General features: G+C 35.3%; 1 protein-coding gene across 1 annotated transcript in view; it reads left to right on the top strand.

Moving 5' to 3' along the window:
* Positions 1 to 22,309, top strand: part of LOC150075263 (PHD finger protein 14-like) — a 313,155-nt gene that overhangs the window by 163,164 nt on the left and 127,682 nt on the right. The window contains exon 12 of the mRNA XM_090388420.1: positions 16,942 to 17,017. Coding sequence (XP_090244546.1) covers positions 16,942 to 17,017 — 76 coding nt within the window. The remainder of the gene's footprint in view (positions 1 to 16,941; positions 17,018 to 22,309) is intronic.

Genomic DNA, 22,309 nt, shown 5'->3' on the forward strand with positions numbered 1-22,309 from the left:
GTGTTTAAGAAATTTGGTTCATCATCAATACAATTTAACAGAAAATTTGCATATTCAACACACTGTTGCTTGTCAGAATGCTGAATGTGGTGCCAAAGTTGGATTTTGTATGCATGCAGTCTAAGTCGTTTATGTAAACTGCAACGAGGAACTAATTTCCTTGCGCTACAAATGCAAGATTGTCTAATTCTTTCCACAACTTTACCCAATGTTCTTGGACTTCCAGTGCATTTCTCTTTTAAAAGACTACCTGTGTCTTCAATCTGATGAAATCATTTTTTGATGTTATTCTCACGTGGCTGTTGTTGTTGTTTTGGTTTTTAGGAGCATTAGCAGCTTAGGCCATATTGCTCTGGGATATGCGGTGGTCATTCCCTGACCTTTCCGCATCATCCGTATTTGGTGGTGACGGGCTCGAACCCCGGTCTAATCAAGAAGCGTGTGCTACGCACTGCTGCTCCTTCCCACCTAGCTACGGAGGCGCTTCTCATGTGGCGGATCTTTATTAAATTCATGTCTAAACATACGTTGCACAGTGACAGCAACGTATGGTTTTTTTTTTTTTTTTTTTTTTTTTGCAACGTGCCATTTTATATCGTTTCCTGCACATCAAGTGTCAATTTACTTATTACCATACCATTCAGTACAGTATGTTTTAAAAATGTCTTAGTAGCTGAGTAGTTAGGGTAGCTGCAAGCTGCACATAGAACATGTGGACCTGAGTTTGAATCACAGCAAAAAAAAAAAAAAAAAAAAAAATATATATATATATATATATATACACACACATATATATATATTTATTAACCATAGCTGAGTGGTTAAGCACTAGGATGTATAAGTACATGCTTTGAATGATCAGGATTCGAGCCCGTGACTGCTAAATATGGTGCTGTTTCTTGTGTTTTCTCTATCTTGTAGCTCCTCTGGCCGTGTGGTCGTCCTGGGGTGTAAACAGAAAATTTATTTATTTTATTTTTTGTTGGGTTATCTGATTGAGGTGTTTAAAGCCTTGAATGGATTGAGTAAGCTGGATGTGAATGGCATTCTTCCTCTCTTTATAAGCATTATAAACATATTTAAAAGCACTATCCAAAAGTGGTTTACTTTTGGATAGTGCTTTTAAATATTTGATTTATTTAGATATTGTTGGATTATTTTGTTATAGGTTTTCCTGTAACTGTTTGATTTTAATAATATTAGAGATATAATTTTTTAAAGTTACTTTCATTAATATTTGGCTAATTTTATAATGGTAGTTACGAGATCTGCCTTAAACACGTCACAGGGTATCGTGACTCACACGGAAATAGCCGATGGCAATTTACGGGTGAGTAATGATTTAATCCATTGTGGAACCCGTGGAATGTTTTCCAAGGTCGACCTGGTGACTAATCCTACCTCACCTGGGGATTCTTTTCTTTGTGATCGATGTAAGGAGTGCACCGATCTTAAATTACAATTTGGTGCACTGATGGAACAATTTGAGTCCCTGAAAAAACGAGTGCTTGCCCTCGAAAATAATGCATCTGGGAGTCAAAACTCCAGCAATCTACCAAGTGATGCACACCCGATTCGAGCCTCAAAACAGAAAAACCAAGTGCAAACTACTCTGGTTAAAAAGGACATTGTTTTATTAGGAGACTCCATTGTCAGGGAAACGGGGAATATTTTTTGTAATAAGGATAGGTGGAGCAGAACCAGGGTATGTCTGCCAGGAGCAACTATTGATGATGTCACCAACAGATTGTCAGATTTTAAAGGGGGTAAAGAAAATATTATTATTCATGTGGGGACAAATGATATTAAACATACACGATCTGACGATTTGTTGGAAAAATACAGGACCATGCTGAGGAAATGTCGCGAGCTAGGCCATAATGTCTATGTGTCTGCAATTCTGCCCAGACACGATAGAAGGGATTATATGTTAAGAGCCTTGTGGATTAACTCAAGACTTGAAGGAATCTGCAAGGCTTTAGGGGGTAAATTTCTATCAGCATGGCCCACACTTGTAGGTAGAAGGAATTTGTTTTGTAGACACGGGATACACTTAAACAAAGGTGGTGCAAAAGTTTTTGCCAGTATTATTGAGGATACCTTAAAGGTTCAGGGAAACTGCTAATTAGGGGGGGGGGGTAATACTGACACGCGTTTATCTGATATTATTGGTCAAAGTAACTCCTGCACATACCTTAAGAGTTCTTATCTGTTACCCCAACTGGACGTATTATCTAGATGTTCTGGGGGCACAAACATTTCACGTGAGTGGGTAGCTAATATCAGGGAAGAGAGACTAAAAAACTTCAAGGGTTGTGTTAGGGTTGTTAAATATACAAGAACAGTAAATCTTAATTGTTTATACAGTAACGTTAGAAGTGTCGTCAATAAAATGAGCGAATTCGAACTGCTGGTTAAAACAAGTAACGCGGACATAATAGGGCTTACAGAGACGTGGTGCCACCCGGAAATTGGGGATGATGAGTTTCAGTACGGCTTGTATAATGTATTTAGGAAGGATAGGTTAGATAGAAGGGGTGGTGGGGTAATGCTTCTTATCAGAAGCAGCCTGAGTGCGACGATAGCTTTCCCGGATTCAGACATTTCACATGCTAGTATAGAGTCTGTATGGTGTGAGATAGTTGGAAACAAAGGTATAATGCGAGTAGGAGTAATCTACAGACCAGGTGATTGTGAATATTATGACAAAAGCCTCTACATGCAAATGGAATGGGCAAGTAAGCGTCAATGTCTTATTATGGGTGATTTCAATTTGCCTCTAATTGATTGGAGTAAATGGGAAGGAAACTCGACATGGGGAACAAAATTTTTAAATCAACTAGATGACTGTTATTTGTATCAACATGTCAGGGAAAGTACTAGAGAAAATAATATCCTAGACCTCGTCATCACACATGAATCAGATGACATAACAGGGCTGACGGTAGAGGAACCAGTAGCAGGAAGTGATCACGGAGTTCTACGGTGGATGATGACGAGAGAGGTAGCAGAAGTAAAAGGCAAAGGAATGGGTTTTAATTTCAGAAAAGGAAATTAAGATGCCTTAAGGTACTACATGGCTTCTATTAACTGGGTAGATATCGTGCAGAGAATGAATACAATTGAACTGTGGTACCCTTTTAAAACATTAATCACAGATGCCTTGAATGCATATATACCATTGAAAAAATACTCCACGAGAAGGGTTCCAAGTCAGATGAATAGTGAAGTTGCCACATTACTTGAGCAGAAAAAGGTGGCATGGAAAGGTTACAGAGCAATAAAAAGTACTGAAGCCTATAACAGCTGCAAGGTGATGTGTAATAGAGCCACAGAAAAGGTTCGACAGGCAAAGGCAGTTTATGAGAAATCACTAGCAAACAGAGCAAAGAGGGGGGAAAAAGAATTCTTCACATATATAAATGCCAAGAAGAGCAGGACAATCCAGATAGAACCTTTCCGTAAGGGAAAGAAGATAGTAATAAATACAAAATACACCAGCTGCCGTTGCAGATGAACTCAACAGTTATTTTGCATCGATATTTACAAATGAAAAGCCTTTTGTGGCAATGGGAAATTATGGGAGCGAAGTTAAAAAATATGTAATTAATGATATTGAAATTTCGCAAGATTATTTAATGAAAAAGCTTTCGAGCCTACAGACCAGTAAGGCTCCTGGAGTTGATGGAATATACCCTATAATCTTAAGAGAGGCGGCAAGCGAGTGCATTGAACCATTGAGGCTAATTATGCGAGCATCACTAGACTCTGGGGAGATTCCCTTGGATTGGAAAGGTGCAAATGTATCTCCCATACATAAGGGTGGCTCTAAAAGTGAAGTTGGAAATTATCGACCTGACAGTCTGACTTCAGTAGTAGGGAAAATCATGGAGGCAATGATCAAGGGTGGAATTCAGGATCATTTGGATCGAATTGAAATTCTCAAGGATACTCAGCATGGTTTTGTAAAGGGAAAATCATGTTTAACAAATCTGGTTCGCTATTTCGAAAGGGTCACTCACGAGCTGGACTTAGGGAATAATTTCGACATTGTTTATTTAGATTTCAGCAAAGCTTTTGACTCAGTCCCACATGAGCGGTTGCTTTATAAGCTGGAACAGGTTGGAATTACTGGGAAAATCCTTAGATGGAAAGAAGGATGGCTTCAGGGCAGGAGGCAGATTGTTGTGATAAATGGCTATTCCTCAGATTGGGTTGATGTAAGAAGTGGGGTTCCCCAAGGATCAGTATTAGGACCACTGTTGTTTTTAATTTTCATAAACGACATTGATGAAGGGATAGAGGGCGTGATGTCTAAATTTTCAGATGATGTTAAAATTGGTAGAGTAGTTAATGATCACTGTCAAGCTGAGCTTCATTAGAGAGAACTAGATAGACTTCAGGAATGGTCAAAAAAACGGCAGCTGTGCTTTAATCCAACAAAGTGTAAGGTATTACACCTGGGAAAAAAACTTATTCACTTGGTGGAGTTCAACTAAACCCAGTACTGGAGGAAAGGGACTTGGGTGTTACGATACGGTCAGACATGAAATTCTCTGAGCATTGTAAACAGGTTGCAAGGAAGGCCCATGGTGTCCTATCGATGATCTATCGAACTTTTGCAAGTAGAGATAGGGACGTGATAATCCCATTATATAAGGCTTATGTTAGACCACACTTGGAATACTGTGTTCAAGTATGGAGACCGCACCTAAAAAAGACATCGAGCTTCTTGAAAGGGTGCAAAGAAGGGTAACTCTCGTGGTGAGATTGGCAAAAGGGCATCCTTATGAAGAAAGACTTCGAATATGTGGGTTGCAGAGTTTGGAAACTAGACACCTTAGAGGAGATTTGATTGAGGTGTTTAAGGCTCTGAGAGGCATCAGTAAAATGAATGAGGACAAAATTTTCAAGATTATAAATGATGCTAGAACTAGGGGACATAAATTCAAGTTACGGGGGGAAATGTTTAGATTGGACTGCAGGAAGTTTTATTTTAGCCAGTGAGTTATAAATTACTGGAATAAGTTTCCTTCATGGGTGGTAGAGGCCGACAGTTTGGGGAAATTCAAAGGTCATCTGGATAGTACTTTCAGGTAAGGGAAGCGCATAGGATGATAGGTTTAATTTCTTCTCTTTTTTTTCTTTTTTTTATTAATTATTATTATTTAGTTATTTTATTTTTTTTTTTTTTTTGTTTTTATCATTGTTTTGTTCGGATTTTTTTTTTTTTTTTTTTTTTTGGCTGGTGCAGCATAAGCCATGGGCTTTCTTGCACCATGCGGCCGTTACTAATACTAATACTCTCTGAGACTACACGCAAGGGGGTATGAATTTAAGTTGTGGAAGGATGATGCTGGACAGATGTGTAGAAGTATGCCTCCAGCCAGCAAGTTGTTGATCGTTGGAATAGGCTTTCATCTGTTGTTGTGGAAGTGGATGGTTTGAATAAATTCAAGGAAGAACTAGACCAATTCTTGTAAGGTAAGGATGGGTGAAGTGTGTGTATGTGCATTGTTTTTTTTTTTTTTGGCTGATGCTGTATAAGCTTGCTTTCTTGCATTATTTGCCAGTACTACTATTACTACTACTACTACTACTACAGTTTATTTCTAGTTGACTAGCAACAAAACACAATGCGCCTTTTCTTCTGGAATAAACATGACTGATTAGAATGGATAACTGTGGCAAATGTGGCGACACCCGACAGCTGTCCTTGGCTCCTTGAAACTGTTTGAGTGGAGAGTGGAGGAATGAAAACGTTCAAAATTTGCATGTGATATGGTTTTTTTTTTTTTTTTTTTTTTTTTTTTAGAGAGCCTAATCAATTCCCACAGTGCTTTTTCAGACACCATGTATATAATAGCAGACTGAATGTTATATATCTTACCAGTGAGTGAACTTTATGTCAATTTATTTCGAAAGAAATCTGATTGGTGGAACATTTATAACAAGTTGTTGTACATATTTTGTTGAGGAGCATTCGCTCATTATCAAATAAGGGAAAGCATCATCAGCCAAAACCAACACTAGGCAGAGGTATATTTTACAAATACATGGTAAGCAGCATTAATCCAGCATATAATGCAGCAGAGGTATATTTTATAAATACATGGTAAACAGCATTAATCCAGTATATAATGTGGCATAGGTGAGCAACGGCAGAATGAGAAAGAATCCAGCAGTTAGAAACATATGTGGATTATGCCTGCAGATTTGTATAATTCTCAGTTTTAGCCAGTGATGCAGTTCTTACTTGATATTAGTAATTGGTTGCAGTGGTAGCATTAAATGATAAAAAGTTGGAATGCTGGTTGTGGCACTTTAAACATCTCAAAGTTTCATATTTCCTTTTATGCATATAAAATATAATTGCATGAAAATTGACACAGTAGAAGAGGATTTAGTCTGTCTGTAAATGATAGCAGAAGGGATAAATTTTCTTCCTTCAGCACAAGCAGTTCATTGACTCTGAATTACCAACTTTGTTAAAGGGAGAAATGTCAGAAAACCTCCTGCATTAAAATAATGCTCATGTATAAATAGTTTTATACATGTCTCTTATTAGCTTGTTTAGCTAAGAAAGGAAGTGCATAAACTGTTTAACCTTTTGAGTTATGTCTTATATAACATTAAACATATACTTTATTTTCAATTTCTCTAAATGTTTGTGGTTTCATTTATTGTCCTGCTCAACAGCCAACAGAGCATCCAAGTTGTTAAGCTAGTTAATTGTTAGTCTAGAGAGGGTTGACTCTCTAAACTTGTTTGTTTAGATAGAGCTGTGAATCCCCAAATACTTGGCAAAAATTTACAACTGCTTAGAACAACAACACTTACATACTTAAATATATATACATTGTGGTAATAATTAAACTATATTATTTTGTAGGCCTTAAATGGGCAGTAGTCTAGCAAATGAGAAATTAATAATGCAAAAATGTTACAAAAGAATAGTTGTTCTAGAGGGGATTTTCTTTTTGATGTAAGTTTATTTCATTTTGTGTTCTCAGTTTTACTTTCATTGTTATCAGATGGATCATCTTTAATTACTTGATAAATTTCATATATTGCAACCACATTTCTCATATTTGTGTTCCTTTGACTTACTGTTTTACTTCTGTGATTGGTACGTAGGTGTAGCACCATTTATAACACTGGCTTTCAACCAGTAGGTTGTCCCCACTAGGGGCTGATCACAATGTGCGTAATAAATTAAAAAACTTAGATCTGAACTTATAATCATTAAGTCATCACAGAATAATCACTGATTTTTATTTTATTCAAAAAGAAATTGTTGCCAAGTGCTTCTGGCAGTCACACTTTTTCTTTTATTTATTTATTTTTTTTTTTAAGTGCTAATTTTTATTGCAATTGATTTTGATCTATATAACAATTCCTTTGGAAATAAGGTAAAATTTTGTTGTATGTTCATAACTGTTGTGAGCCTAGATGTTTAGCAATAATTGTAGAAAAATTACACAAAAGATTTTATATACTTAGTCTAAGGAAATTGGTAATAAGCTTCATATGAAAGATCATTAACTCGTAAACAGGCATCCCAATTTCATGCCTGCAAGCTGTCATACCCTTTTATAAATTGTACCATTTTATAACCTAAAAATGGCCAATAAATAATTCAAAACTGACTTTTTGATGCCATTGTTCATTTTAATTCTAGAGTTGACACAGCTATGAATTTGCATTTGTTTTGTATTGATATGTATATTTTTAAATGTAGATACTGACTGATATACTTTATACATAAGCATGCTTATTTGTGTAACAGGACTAATAGAATTTGCTTGCAAACAGGTGAAATTTCATTCCATGCTTCAAATAAAGGATCAGAACACAAAAACTCTTCTGTATCAGTGCCAAAAATTGCAACACATTCTCAGTTTACAAGGAAATTGGTGTTACACAAATCTTGTATAACACTGATCCTTCATCCTTCTATCTACCCTTATACAAGATGGGTGCATGATGGGTATATAAAAGTATTCCAAAAATGAAATTAAGCTTGTCATTTTCATTTCCAGCACAATGAATTACCTGATCGAAAGTAAACACTATAATTAAGAAATAATAAAATTGATATTGTTGTCACTTTGATATATATATATATATATATATATATATATATTTTTTTTTTTTTTTTTAAATTTAATGAGGACTATAGTATACTTTATACAGGTGAACCCACTGATGTATTAAATTAAAGCAAAAATAATATTTTACAAGGGCAAGTCAAAAAGTAAGGTAACAGATTTAATAACTAAAATATACACTACCCTGCCATTAATATCCGTATACCTGTATGTCTACAAATAATCTTTATTTACAAGAAAACTAATAACATGCCAAAACCTTTAGCCTTTATGACAGCCTGTGGTCTCAGTGGCTGTCACAAATGCTAAAGGCTTTGGTACATGTCATTAGTTCTCCTGTAAATAAAGGTTATTTGTAGATAAATGTCCTGATACTTTCTACCATTCAGCCTTCAAAGCAGCAACCAGGTCAGCTCTGTTTTTTGGGCAGTCTCTCCTCACACATGCACCTTATGATCCAGTTCAGTCTACAGGATTGAGGTCAGAGCCAGTGAAACTTTTCAATGCTTATGTCCTGAAACCAGTTTGTTACAGCACGAGCAGTATGACAAGGAGCATTGTCCTACTGATACAGGTATGGGCCTTCTCTAATGTGCTGCTACAATGTAATAACATATTATTGTCCAGGGATGTCTAGATAGACCTCAGCACTCAGTTTTTGTCCAAAACAACCAATGGTCCCAGGACAAACCATGAAAATTCCCAGACCATCAGTGCTGCCTCTGCCAAACTTCATTGTTGGGACGATGCAGTCCGGCAGGTAGCTTTCTCCAGGCAGCCACTACACCCAGGCACAACCCTCAGACTGCCAGATCATGTACTGTGACTTGTTACTCCAAAGCACAGCTTTCCATTGTTTATAGTCCAAGAATGGTGGGCCTTACACCAAGCTAGACAGCATTTGGCATTAGTTGGGGCAGTTAGTGGCTTGTATACATTTGCACAACTCTGTGTGCGTGCGTGTGTATGTGTGTGTTAGCTGCTATGGCTATAGTGCACCACAACTGTGGTAACCCATATCATTTGCACTGTACTGCTGCTGACATTTGTCCCAGTCATCTCACTGGGAGTCTGTGTGTGCTGCAACAGTGTTGACCTGTGTTCTGAGTGAACAATTCTTTACAGGGCTCTCCTGTCATGTTCTGTCAACTTCAAAGGTTTTCAGGTTGTTTCTTGAATGTTTCGGCACCATTCCACTTCCATTTGTAGATCACATCACTGGTCATCAACCTAGGGATCTTCAATGCTGTTGAAATGTCACATACAGACTGATTACTTATGTGGCACCTATTATCATTCCACACTGGATGTCTGTTAACTCTGTCAATCATGGCATCGTGTATTCATAATCATACTACCATCTCCTTGAAAGCCTACAAGTATATTTATAGTTGTATTTGACACATGGTGCTTGGATAGGGTAGTGTACGTAAAGAATAAAAATAAAAACGATGATGTTTTTTAATGTAATCACCATTTTTTCTTACATTGTTGACATAATAATAAAAGTGTTTCAAGAGCCGGTGGGGGGGGGGGGGGAGTGGAAATTGTATTGGTGAAAATTGAGTGAGACTACAAAATATGCATATATTTTGGTACGTACAAGATGATCAGCTGTTAACCTGGAATTCACTTCTGGGTTGTACACTGAATGGTGAGCACATGAAAGGAGCTAACATTTCAGGTGGAGAATCATAGTTGTATTCATATGAGAAAAAATGGATGGTTATCTCACCTTTCCATCATTTCTTAGCAAATCTGAGTTTGGAGCTGCAAGTGACCACAGGCAAACCTGTAAGTGTTTCTAAAACATGAAATTAAAAAAAAATAATAAAACAAAAGGAACCAGCACAAAAACGTGCCAACTGAAAGAATTAATAAAACTGCTAATGCAGGTGATGACATTGAGGAGGTGGGCTTGTAATATATAGATAAGCATGTGCTATAAATATGTCTAAACTTATTTTTCCCACAAGAGCAGTCATTAAGTAAATCTTCTGGACAAGGGTCACCGTTTTGAATTTTTTTTTTTTTTTTTAATGAAAAACCCAATCCACAAAAGGTATTATAGCTTAGAGTACTTAGTACCATGCTTGAGTTGAAAACTAAGAAGACAATATTTGTTGACAATAAACCTTGACTATATGTTGATTGTAATTTTCAGGAAATGTGAAGGAAGGTTGTTCCAGAAAACAGAAACAGAGGAGATAAATGAGGAAGCGGAACAGTTAGTTCTGTGAATTTGAAATTGGAGAGAGTGAATGGATGCTGTCTGCTTACGGCATGTATTTGGACTGGTTTGGAAGAGATTGGGTGAATTACAAATGCACACAGCAGAAACTTAATGCCTTTGAGACAGGAAGTGGAGAGATTTTGTAAGAAATGAGTCATTAATTAAACTGACTGCCCTCTTGAACGGAGTCAAAATGAAGTTTGAAAAGTTTAGTGAGCAGTTTTGCTTGTTATCAAAATATTTTTGGCTATTTTTTTTTTATTTTTTTTTTATTTAAAATTTTTAAAAAAATTGATTTGATATCCTCATCTTAATTGATTTTTTTTTTTTTTTGATTTTTTTTAATTTTTAAGGTACATACTGTGAAGTAGACACCCAGTGAAGGTTACCATATGAAGTAACTTTGAATTCACCTTTATAAAAATAGTTTTGTTTTTTACAACTCAGCATCATTTAATTAAATTTTACCAGTGTCTTTCTCTATATAGCCATTAACTCTCAGGATTTATGATGGGCACTCCTCTCCTACTCACATTAAAACTCTCCTAGCCTCTTTTTATCCATCTTTTTCACAAAAAAATAAACAATGACTTTGGCATTAAATTCAGAATTTTTAGAAAAATTCTGTGAATTTGTGCATGAAATTCTATTGTTCATCTCTGGTTAGAGAATTTGCCATCAAGTGTGCTAATCTGTGTTGCATGAAACATCTGTGTACTATATGTCCGTATTTTTCAGTTTGAAGGTGGTGGGAAATGGTGATTTAATCAGAGATTTGCAAGTAAGTATAAGAACAAATTTCAGTGCATAGAAAGAAATTCAAAAGTAGGCATAGCATTCAAGTCAATTGATATGGAGTTAAATTTGGTGACATTGTGCCCAATATTTTCCAAGATATCCAAGACATATATATCCAAAGATGTTTGTTTGTTATTTGGTTTTTAGGAGCATTAGCAACTAAGGCCATATTGCTCCGGGGATATGCGGTGGTCATTCCCTGACCTTTCCGCATCCTCCGTATTTGGTGGTCACGGGCTCAAACCCCGGTCTAATCAAGAAGCGTGTGCTACACACTGCTGCTTCTGCCCACCTGGCTACGGAGGCGCCCTATATCCAAAGAGGGCAGTCAGTTTAATTAATGACCTGCTTCTTGCAAAATCCTTCCATCCTGTCTCACAGACATTCATTTTCTGTAAATACTTCCACGATGCTGTTCTTCTGAATTGGCAACTGTGATTTTCCTTACTCTCTTCTAAACCAGGCTGAACACATGCTACAGCCAGTCAGCATCCATTCACTATCCAACTCAAAACTCACAGAACCGATTTTTTTTTCCTTCCTCATTTATTCTTTCTACTTGTTTTCTGGAACAATCTTCAGAAATTCAAGTCAAGTGTCAACAAGTATCTTTTGTCTTTTTAGCTTTCAACCCATGCATGGTACTAGGTACTGTAGGTTCAAATAGCTTTCATTTAAAAAAAAAAATCCACGAACTATAATATCTGGAAAAGATAATTCATTGATTTGTGTACTATATGTCTGTTATTTTTCAGTTGATTTAATCAGAGATTTTCAAGTAAGCATAAGAACAAATTGCAGTGCATAGAAATAAATTCAAAAATAGTTATAGCATTTCAAAGTGAAGTTGATAATGTCATTCATGCTAATTATGCAATTCAATAATATTTTTTGAGGGTGAAATAATGAAAAGATGTGGAAGAACAAAAACAGAAGGCATTGTTAGCAAAGGAACAGAGAAGGAAAGAAGAGGTAATGATGAAAAAGATGACAGTATTCAGAGTAATTCCAAAATGTAACCCATTGTGGTGACCTATCCTTACAAAAAAAATCATCAAATGAAAATTAACTTGCCCTCAGTACCAGCTAAAGGCAGCTGTACAGGGTACAGTGTTGATCGTCTTCTGACTGTCTTTAAAAAACTGTCTAACACTTAGGTCCTAGTTATGTTAGGACCTCAAAATTGGAGTAGCAAGGTTATTAAAAAAAAGGAGATTGAGTATGTAGTGGCAAAAGACTACCCTTGTAAGCTGATTAATTTATATGCTGAAAAAAGGGTTGTATGCTTTTCTCTGAAAGTGGTTGAATGTTTGATGAAAATTTACTGCTATCTAGAAAAATTTCAAAAGGAAAATACAGATTAAAAATTTCAGTTAATACATGTCACTGAAGTGGAAAAAGATTTTGAAGCATGTCTCCACATTGTGGATTTGTTTTTTTGAATAAATGTTTAACTGGGTAGAACGATGGCAACTTTTTGACAAGTCTGTTTAAAAAAGCGGTTTTATTTTAGAATTTTGTGAAGTAAAGAGGAGCGAATTTAAGTCATTTACAAGGTAGCCTGTGCTTAGACAATCTTCTTCAAATGCTTATGTAGGAAAGTCAAAGGAACTTTGCCAGGTTTGCTGATCTAAAAAAATCCTTCCCTGTAGGTGAATATATTAAATGCAATATGGCTACAACTACATTCATAATATTTATATTGATACAGTAAAACCTGTCAATTCAAATTCAAGAGTCAATACAACAATGACGATTTAAACAGTTTCAAAGTATCTGTACTTCAAAACATGTCTGTATCCATTACCCGGGTGAAAATTTTATTCAGGTACTCTTGTTAACACTGCAGAATTCTCATGTAAAATGTAATAACCTTTTAGTTTTGTTATAGTAGACATTTGTGAAAAGATGCATAACATGTTAATCAGTGTAAGAAAGATTTTTCTCCGGAGAAATTCAGTAAATTTCTCACACGTAGTAACAAAAGTTTCATTTTTGCCACCATAACATTCATGCAGCTTGATGTATGAGGGGAGTTTGAAAAGTTCATGGCCCTAGTATAAAGAGTTTATACTAGGGCCATAAAAAGTTTTTTCAACATGAATTGTTGAGGAGGCTTCCATCCTGCAGTGGGTTGATAATGGCTGCAATTTTTTTTTACTTATAATTCAAGTAAAAACGGGTGACATTTCTCTTCTTTTTGCATTTATTGCTTTCAGTAAACTTCATAACTATGCATGGTAGACAGAAAATGCCTAATGGCTGAGTATAGCTGAAAAAGTATGATTGGTGACAGTTGTGAAATTTTATCTTGGTTTCAGATTAAATCCGTATTTTTTTGAAATGTATGCACATAAACTAGTTTCTGTTTGGTGAAAAATTAATCATGGAAGCAGCACGAAAGAAAAACATTACATGCACAACTTTATAATGAAGTAAATGACATATAAAAAAAAAAAAAAAAAACATCAAGTTTTCAAGACATTAGAACTGTTCGATCCAAATGTGGAGATATGTGAGGAAATTTTTATATCTTTCATCTTTTAACTTTGCTCAGCAAAGTATTGAAAATGAGAGAAAAGCTCCTGAAGCTTTGTGGTTAATCTCTTCTATAAAATATTCTTCTGTTAATCACTTCTGCAAAAAAATAGATATAATTGCACACAACAGAGATAAAGCTTTGTAACTGTAATCAAATATATTTTTAAAGCTTTATCCACACTGTGGGATTCTCTTTCACTCACATCTGCTCTAAAATAATGTCACACTGGTCATTAGGTCATCAGTCCCAGCTTATGTAGTTGTCATTAGCAAGATTAGTTCAGTACTATGTTACAAAGTTTACTGAATGAGTGATACTGCTAAACAAGAGAAATGCATGGGTCTGGTCTCTCTTTAAAATGAATGTGCAATTATATACAATAGACAACACAGCACTTGTTTTAACCCTGCAATGGCGATGATTTATCTGACAGTTGCCAGAATTTCTTTTTAATTTCTGGAAAGTTTTATTTTTTAATAAAAAATATGAATATTTTAAAAAATGCTGTGTTACATTTTATTTTTAAAAAATTAAAAAATATTAATTCTGTTCAAAATTAAAAAGAAACTTAGACAAAATATAAATACAGATTTATTAGTCCAGTCTTATTTTCTGGTCGAAAAGACCATTAAACATGCAAAACTTTAAATGTATGTCTGCATATTTCTGTTTATTATGTACATAAATTAAAACAATAATAATAATAAAAAATATATATATATATATATATATATATATATATATACAAATATATGTGTGTATGAAAATAGCAGTTGTATGAAATATATGTGTGTATGAAAATAGCAGTGTGTATGAAAATTGAAGGAACAAGAATGCAGTGAGGATTGAGGATATTTAGAGTAACAATAGGCTAGGAGTTAGGGAGCATATGATAAAAGTTGCAGACACTAATGTGTGTGAATACATTTAATCACACAAAATTATGCTTGCAATGGACCAATCAATATAATGTTAATATACAGGCATTGAATAGCTTCCTGTAGTATTTCACAACAAGCCTCTTGCACCTGGTCTTGCAGACGTCTGTGGTCTGTGCTGGCTACAGATGGCATCCAATCATGGCCTACAGTGCTTAATGGGAGAGAAATCTGCAGATGTGACTAGCCAAGACAGTACATCCACACCACAACAACGTTCAGAGGAAACCCCTGTTGTATGTGTTTGTGTGTTAGGCTGAAAAATGGCATCAGGCACCCCAGTAGGAAAGGGGAAGCATTGGGTTCCAGAATCTTGGTGACAAAATGACGTGCAGTCAGATTGCCATTTATGAACACTAATGACGACCAACTATCAAAACTGATAGCTTTCCACATCATAACACCAGCAGGATGTACAGGATGGCATTCAACAATGGCTCTAGAATCATTGCATTCACCACATCGTCATCACACATGTATGCAGCAACCATCAGGCCCCAAGAAGAAGTGGAATTCATCACTGAAGACCACTTGATGCCATTCTGAATCCCAGGTGGCCCGTGTGCAGCACCATTCTAGACACCATTGATGATTGGCAGCAATCAGGAGTAATTGGCACAATGGCTAGAATGCGTGGTGGCTACCTTCTGCCATTTGGTATGCATTGTTCAACAGGGTATGGGATGCTGCAACTTATTGGATAGTAGCCAGAATGGCTATAGGTGCAGTGCAAATGTGTTGATAGGTAAGATATACCCTCCCATTCTGTAGTCCTCTGTCATGCCCTGCTGTCCATGCAACAAGCAGTCATATGTTTCCATATCCACTGTTGCCAACCTCTGTGCACTTAGTACTGCCATGGCCAAAATGCTCCTACACGATGAAGCGACCATCAAGCCTCTCATAGGCTGATAATCTGCCTCTGTCAAAGTCGCTGAGTTGCTGATATTGGTATCAAACATGACAGCATTCTTTACAATCTCCTTGCACTCTGAAGTTCCAGTGAGACAGAAGCCTGTTATCTGCATCTCACACACACATGTTGCTTTGAACTCCATGGTTTTTACATTAGTTTTTTTTTTTTATATCAGCCAAAACTTCCAACAATTGGTCCCATATTTTAATCATATGTATGTCTTGATGCAACTCATCCACCTACTGATTTGCATGCACTTCTGATCATTCCTTCTGGGTGTTGCAGTTTCTGTATGTGTGTGTGTGTGTGTGTGTGTGTGTGTGTGTGTGTGTGTGTGTGTGTGTGTGTGTGTGTGTGTGTGTGTGTGTGTGGTACTGTTAGTTACTTCTATTTTAAGGGGATTTTTTTTTTTTTTTTCAAATTTGGCATGTTGTGAGTTGCACAAAATTTGCACATTTTTGAGGTTAATGTGCAGCTCATATATATTGCTGCAAAGCTGTAATATGACTATAATGGCAGCAAAAACAAAACTTAGCAATCTTTGTTATTATGTGCAAGAAATTGAAAAAGATTTCATATACCTCATGAATTCCTTAAGAATAATAGTTAATTTTTTTTTAAATTCTCCAATGTGAAAGTTTTTTCCCCTCTCTGAAGTACATTTAATATCATTTTCTCTCAAATTGAGACAATATATGCCTATATGCACCCATAACACAAGTTACAGTTACATGAATAGAAATGTAAAATTTAAAGGTTATGTACCGTATAATGATACTGTATGCAGTACGCTATCAAATTTTTGCTATACCTCCACTTCGTTTTGTAATAACAGTGTTTGCCTGTAGCTGGTTTTAACAGTCTTTTCAAATTATACAAACTATTTGCAAGTTGTCGGACCCAATTCAGAATTTGAATTTCGTTGTAGACACATTTCAAATAATCTATACCAAGATGCAACTAATGCCCTATATTATTGGTCTGGAAATGGTAGAAGTTTCGAAATACATCGCATTTTAAATAATCCAATATTGAATTGACAAAGTTACCATAACACACACACATATATATATAATATTTTGCAGTCTGAAACGAGGCTGTTGCATTTTTTTTTTTTTTTTTTTTTTTTTTGTATGTCTCTGTATAGAGAAAAAAGTCATGTGATTAATAAGATATTTTTTGTGCAAAATGTATTTTAAATGCAGCCTTAAGAATTCGGCAAGTCTTTTCACAAATATATATTTATATCTTTAGTGTGTGCATGTGTACACAGAAATCCAAGTTCTATATAACCTTCAATATCATATAATTTGGAGTATTTGTTTATATGAAGAGGGAAAAAAAGTGACATACAGAGGTTTCAATTTTTTTAGCAACTATAGTGTAATCAATTTTTTTTTAAGGCTCGTATTGAGAGAAAACTGGCATGGCACAGAGAGAAATATTTATCAAATAAAGCACAAAGACCACAACCATGGGGTAAGTAAAGTTTAAAATATTAGATCCCATCATAAGTATGCCAGAATTATTAATATTTCATTCCCTTATTGTGACACAAACCCATGTACTGCAAAAACAGTTGTATGGCTTTGTTTTCTAGTAGGTGAATATAATTATTTAGGTAAAACCAACATCAAAGTCATATTTGGCAACTATAAAAAATTTTTCTATAACCCATGAGCAGGTGTGCCTTATGTAATGTGCACAAAAAGAAAAATGTATTAGTGTGAATCTTCTTATTGCTTCAGTTTGAGTTTTGTCTTATCATATTACTTTTATTGACATTCGTGCTTGTGGGAGAGGAATGTTATACCCCCATTAGTGTTAATTAATTTTGGTTTGGCAGCTCACCTAGTTGCAGAATATTCCTGAATTTGTTTGGTGACTGCTTTCTATACAAACATGTTAGGGAAGCAAAAAGAATAAGCAATATTTTTGTTGTGATTGTCATCACTGATTCATTGTATATTAAGAATCTTCAACCAAGAGAACCACTAGGCACCAGATAAAGGGAAGGGATTTTGTTTTTGCAGAAGGTGATTATAGTGGGGCCAGATATTTATAAAATTGCTTTCAGCAAGGTCAACTGATGTTAATAAATACAAATACCAAATTGGAAATATTAGGAAAGTAATTGTAGAAGCCACTAAGCATTTGTACCAAAAAAGAAATATTGTTTGAAATATTGAAAGAGATATGTTTAGTGGCAAAGAAAAAAAAATGCATGGGATGACAATAATTTGTCAGGAGACACAGAACCCTATAATAAGTATAAATTATTCTGTAATCATATTAATCAGGGGATCAGTTACGCTAATGCAGATATGACAAATTTTTCTTTTCTTTTACTAAGAGTTCAGAGAAAAGTGGCAGAGAATTCTTTGTTTATATTAACACTAGAAGGAAACACTGTTCAGGTTGCTGACAAATTCAGTAAAGATTTTGCATCTACATTCACACATAAAGAAGTTTTTAGAGATGGAATACCCAAAAATATACTGTAAATAATAATAATAATAAAAAAAAGATGTTGGAAAAATGTTTTCTACACCACTCCTAAGAGCAACAAAATTTTATGATAATTAAAAGAAAGCTGGGAGACAAATTGTTGCAGCCTAAAACAAACGAGGCAACTGGGAGAGATGGTTTCTATCCAATTATATGAAAAGAAGCATTAGAAGGGGTAATCGTTAGAAGGGGTCCCTGCAATTTGGAGAAGTGCAAAAGTGGCTTCTGTTCATAAGGATGAAGTAGATAATTACAGACTTCTAAATTTTGCTTCTGTGCAAGGGAAAATATTAGAGTCAATAGTTAAAGAAGTAATGCAAGATCATATTGATAGGAGTGGAACTATAAGATAATCTCAATAGTTAATAAACAATCTTATTAACTACTAAGTGATCACAAAGTAACTGGATGCAGGGAATAATTTGGACATTATTCTTAAATTTCAGTAAAGTTTTGAATACTGTTCCACTTGAATTATTGTTGTATAATTTGGAGCAATGTGGCATTAAGGACAAGTTACTGCTATGAATAAAGGGATGGTTAGGTGGCAGGAGACTTAAAGGTAAATGGCCACTGCTGTTTATGGACTAATGTTATGAGTGGTGTCCCCCAGGACTCACTGTTTGGCCTCTTCTTTTAATATTTATTGATTATATCAATGTATAATTTCAGTTTCAATATCTAAGTTTGCTGATGCTACTTCAAGTTATACCCATTGATATGGATGTAACTAGGTTGCTGGGCTGAAAAATTGATACTGGATAATGCAAGAATGATGGCTGTATAAATTGTATTTGGGCAGCAGTAATTTTAGGATGGCCATTAACCTGTTGGAAATGGTGAATGGAGAACAGAGCAAAAAGATTAGTTATAGGGCACAAAGGCATATTCTTACCAAGATAGATTGAAGTTCTGTAAATAGCAGCATCAGGAAACTAAGTGGCTATATAGTGACTTAATTGAGTGTTTAAGCTTTGACACCCTGTGGTATCTTGACTCTCTCTTGGATAATGCACAAGAGAACATAAATTGAAATTGAAAAATGATGGTTGCAGGATAGTGAAGGAATTTTCCTTCACTCAGAGAGTAATTGATTGTTGAAATAAATTTCCATATAGCATTGTGGAAGCAGTAAGTTTAAATAAATTTAAATGGGGATTATAATTATTAGAAGAAATGGGCAAATTAACTGGGTTTTTTTTTTTTTTTTTTTTTTTTTTTTTATCTTTTAACTGATGTAAGCTTACTTCTGTGCATCATTTTGCTAATACTAATACCTAAAGCAAAATGATGCAATAAAAACAAGCTATGACCAACTAGTGTTATCAGTTGAACTAATGAAACTAATGGTAGAAATGCATTGGTTAGTTATAAATTATCTGATTATCTGGGAACACAAGAATTTATATTGAATACAAACTACTCTGGAATCAATTCACTAAGAGGGGTAGGCAAGTTTAGACAGATTATGAGATGTCTTCGGCTAAGAAAAGGTTGAATCACATTGGTTAACTAGATATGAATGGCATAACTATTGATGATCCTTTTATGGTTACCTGAAAACTGCTTAAGCATTTTGCATCTGTTCATATGTGAAGAAATTTTAAGGATTGGGATACCAGAAGTGTACTGACTTATGAATGGGGACTAAATTATTTTGTGATAACTGAGGGAAAGTGGAAGGCAAATTGTTGAAGCCAAAAGCGATTAAGGCACCTGGGGCTGGTGGAATTTATCCCGTTATATTAAACAAAGCTGTAAAGGAGGTAAACAAACCTAATTTTTTTTTTTTTTTTTTGTTAGTTATTAGCACAGCAGCTTCTGTAGCCATAATACACCTTCCAAGGTTTTTTTTTTGCAGTACTCTGATCCAAGCCTGAGGCGGGATTCGAACCTGCCACCTTTGGGTTGCCAGGCAGGCACTTTGCCCACCCGGCTAGCCCGGTCGGCAAGCAAACCTGTAACCATCATTATGAGAGCATCCTTAGGTTGGGGGAGGAAGTACCTACAGGTTGGAGATGTGCAAATGTCTTCCCTGTTCACAGAGAGGGGATCAAAGGACAAAGTGAATAATAACAGACATGTAAGCTTGACTTCTGTTCCAGGGAAAATAATGGAGTCAGGGTGAACTTTACAGGAATGCAGTTAATGGCATTAATAGCACAGATTTGTTGAGATCTTTTTTGACCAATCTAATTAGCTATTCAGACACAGTAACAAAGGAACTAGATGCAAGTTACTACTGTGGATAAAAGGATAGTTGAGTGGGAGAAGACAGAGAATGGTTATCAGTGTGTACTGCTCTTCTTGGACTAATGTTATCAGTGCAGTCTCTCAGAGTTCAGTGCTGGGACCTTACTATTTTCAATATTTATTAGTGATATTGGTGAAGGCATATCAAGCTTATTGTCTTAATTCTGAAGATGATATACAAAGGTTGGCTGGACAGCTAATAACAGGAATCAAGTTGTCCTACTGCAACAAGACCTAGGTAGCTTGGACAGATGGGCTGAGGTGGCAATGGAGGTTTAGCATTGATAAATGCAAGGTAGTGTTTACTGCATATATGGGTAGCTCTAATCCCATCATAACATACTGATTGGGGTGTTGCACTCAAGTTGGTGGAGAACAAAAATGTTCTGGAGATAATTATACAGTCCAGTGTGAAGTGCTAGGGTATCAATGATATACAAGAATTTTGCCAGCAGGGACAAGGAAGTGATTGTCTTATTGTATTAGCCAGTGGTTAGACTACACTTTTAGTACTTTTTGCAGGTCTGGTGGTCCCATTTTGGATTGTTGCTGGATAGATTGGTGAAAATTTGCTTTTCACCAGAGAGTAGTTGATAGAACAAACTTTTATCTGATGTTGTGGAAGTGGGTAGTGTGAATAAATTTAAAGGATGAAGTAGCATTTACTGCATATGGATAACTGTAAATCCCAGAATAACTAATGGCAGTATCACACTTGAGGTGGTGGTGAACAAAAATGATCTGCAGATAATATAGTCCAGTGTGGAGTTCTGAAGTGCAGATTTCTGCTAGGACATAATATACATGAATTTTGCCAACAGGGATAAGGAAGTGATTGTCTTATTGTAGAGGTCTGCGTGGGCCCAGGCCTAGCCCTCGTGCTGGGTAACATGAGCAATGTTCAGGATCGGGTCAGGTACAAATAATCGTAATGAATTGTTATTTCAAACATTTTGGATTTTTTCTGGCTATTTCTTACATATATTTTTAATATTTTTTTTTTTTATGTATTTAAATTCTTAAACTTTTTTAGAAAAAATGTGTAGTATTTGTCTTTTGACACTTTTAATTGACTAATAAGGCGCACTTTGCCAGTGTATCCAAAATTCACCAAAGTTTGTACTCTTTCGTGGAAATGACCTGCCAGCAGTGCAAGAACATCAAACTAATTTAAGTAGTGACAGCGTTGACTCTATTTTATTTCTAACAACAATTTGCAATAAAAAGCGTGTGAAGAGAATGTGGCTAGTAGAGGTGGATATCAATATTCGTTTTGGAATTATATTAAATATGGTAAATTTGAAAGTCTATATTATTTTTTTTTTATAATTATTATTGTTATATAATTATTAATATTGAATTTTGAATTTGAAAGTTTATTTATTTTTTTTATTATTATGAAACTTCAAAAACTAATGCTGGCGATTTTATATATATAAAAAAGTTTCAGTTGGGCTGGGATAAAAATCGGTTTGGGTGTGTCAGGTATGGGTAATGAATTTGAAAAACAAATTCGGATTGGGTAAAAATAAAAAATGTAGGCCCATGCAGACCTCTGTCTTATTGTATTAGCCAATGGTTAGACTGCACTTTTGGTACTTTTTACAGGTCTGAGGTCCCATTTTAGGAAGGATATGGATATGTTGGAACTGGTGCAAAGAAGAGCAGCAACATTAGTCAGAGACACAAAAGGGTATTCTTAAAAAAACTTGGTAACATGTCTGAAAATTGCAGCATCTCAGTACTACATTTCTCTAAAGAGATCCGATTGAAGTGTTTAAAGCTTGAAATGAATTGAATAGTCTAAGTGATGGTGACATCCTTACTTTTTCTCAGATGACTAACATAAGGGAACATAGATTTAAATTTAAAAAAGATTGTTGCAGGATAGCATTATGAAAATTTGCTTTTGGCCAGATAGTAATTGATTATAAGAACAAACTTTTATCTAATGTGGAAGTGGGTAGTTTGAATAAATTTAAAGCATGATTAGACAGATTATTAGAGGGG

This window comes from Mastigoproctus giganteus, chromosome 14, assembly GCF_048544385.1.
Source record: "Mastigoproctus giganteus isolate SK-2022 chromosome 14, ASM4854438v1, whole genome shotgun sequence".
Taxonomy (NCBI): domain Eukaryota; kingdom Metazoa; phylum Arthropoda; class Arachnida; order Uropygi; family Thelyphonidae; genus Mastigoproctus; species Mastigoproctus giganteus.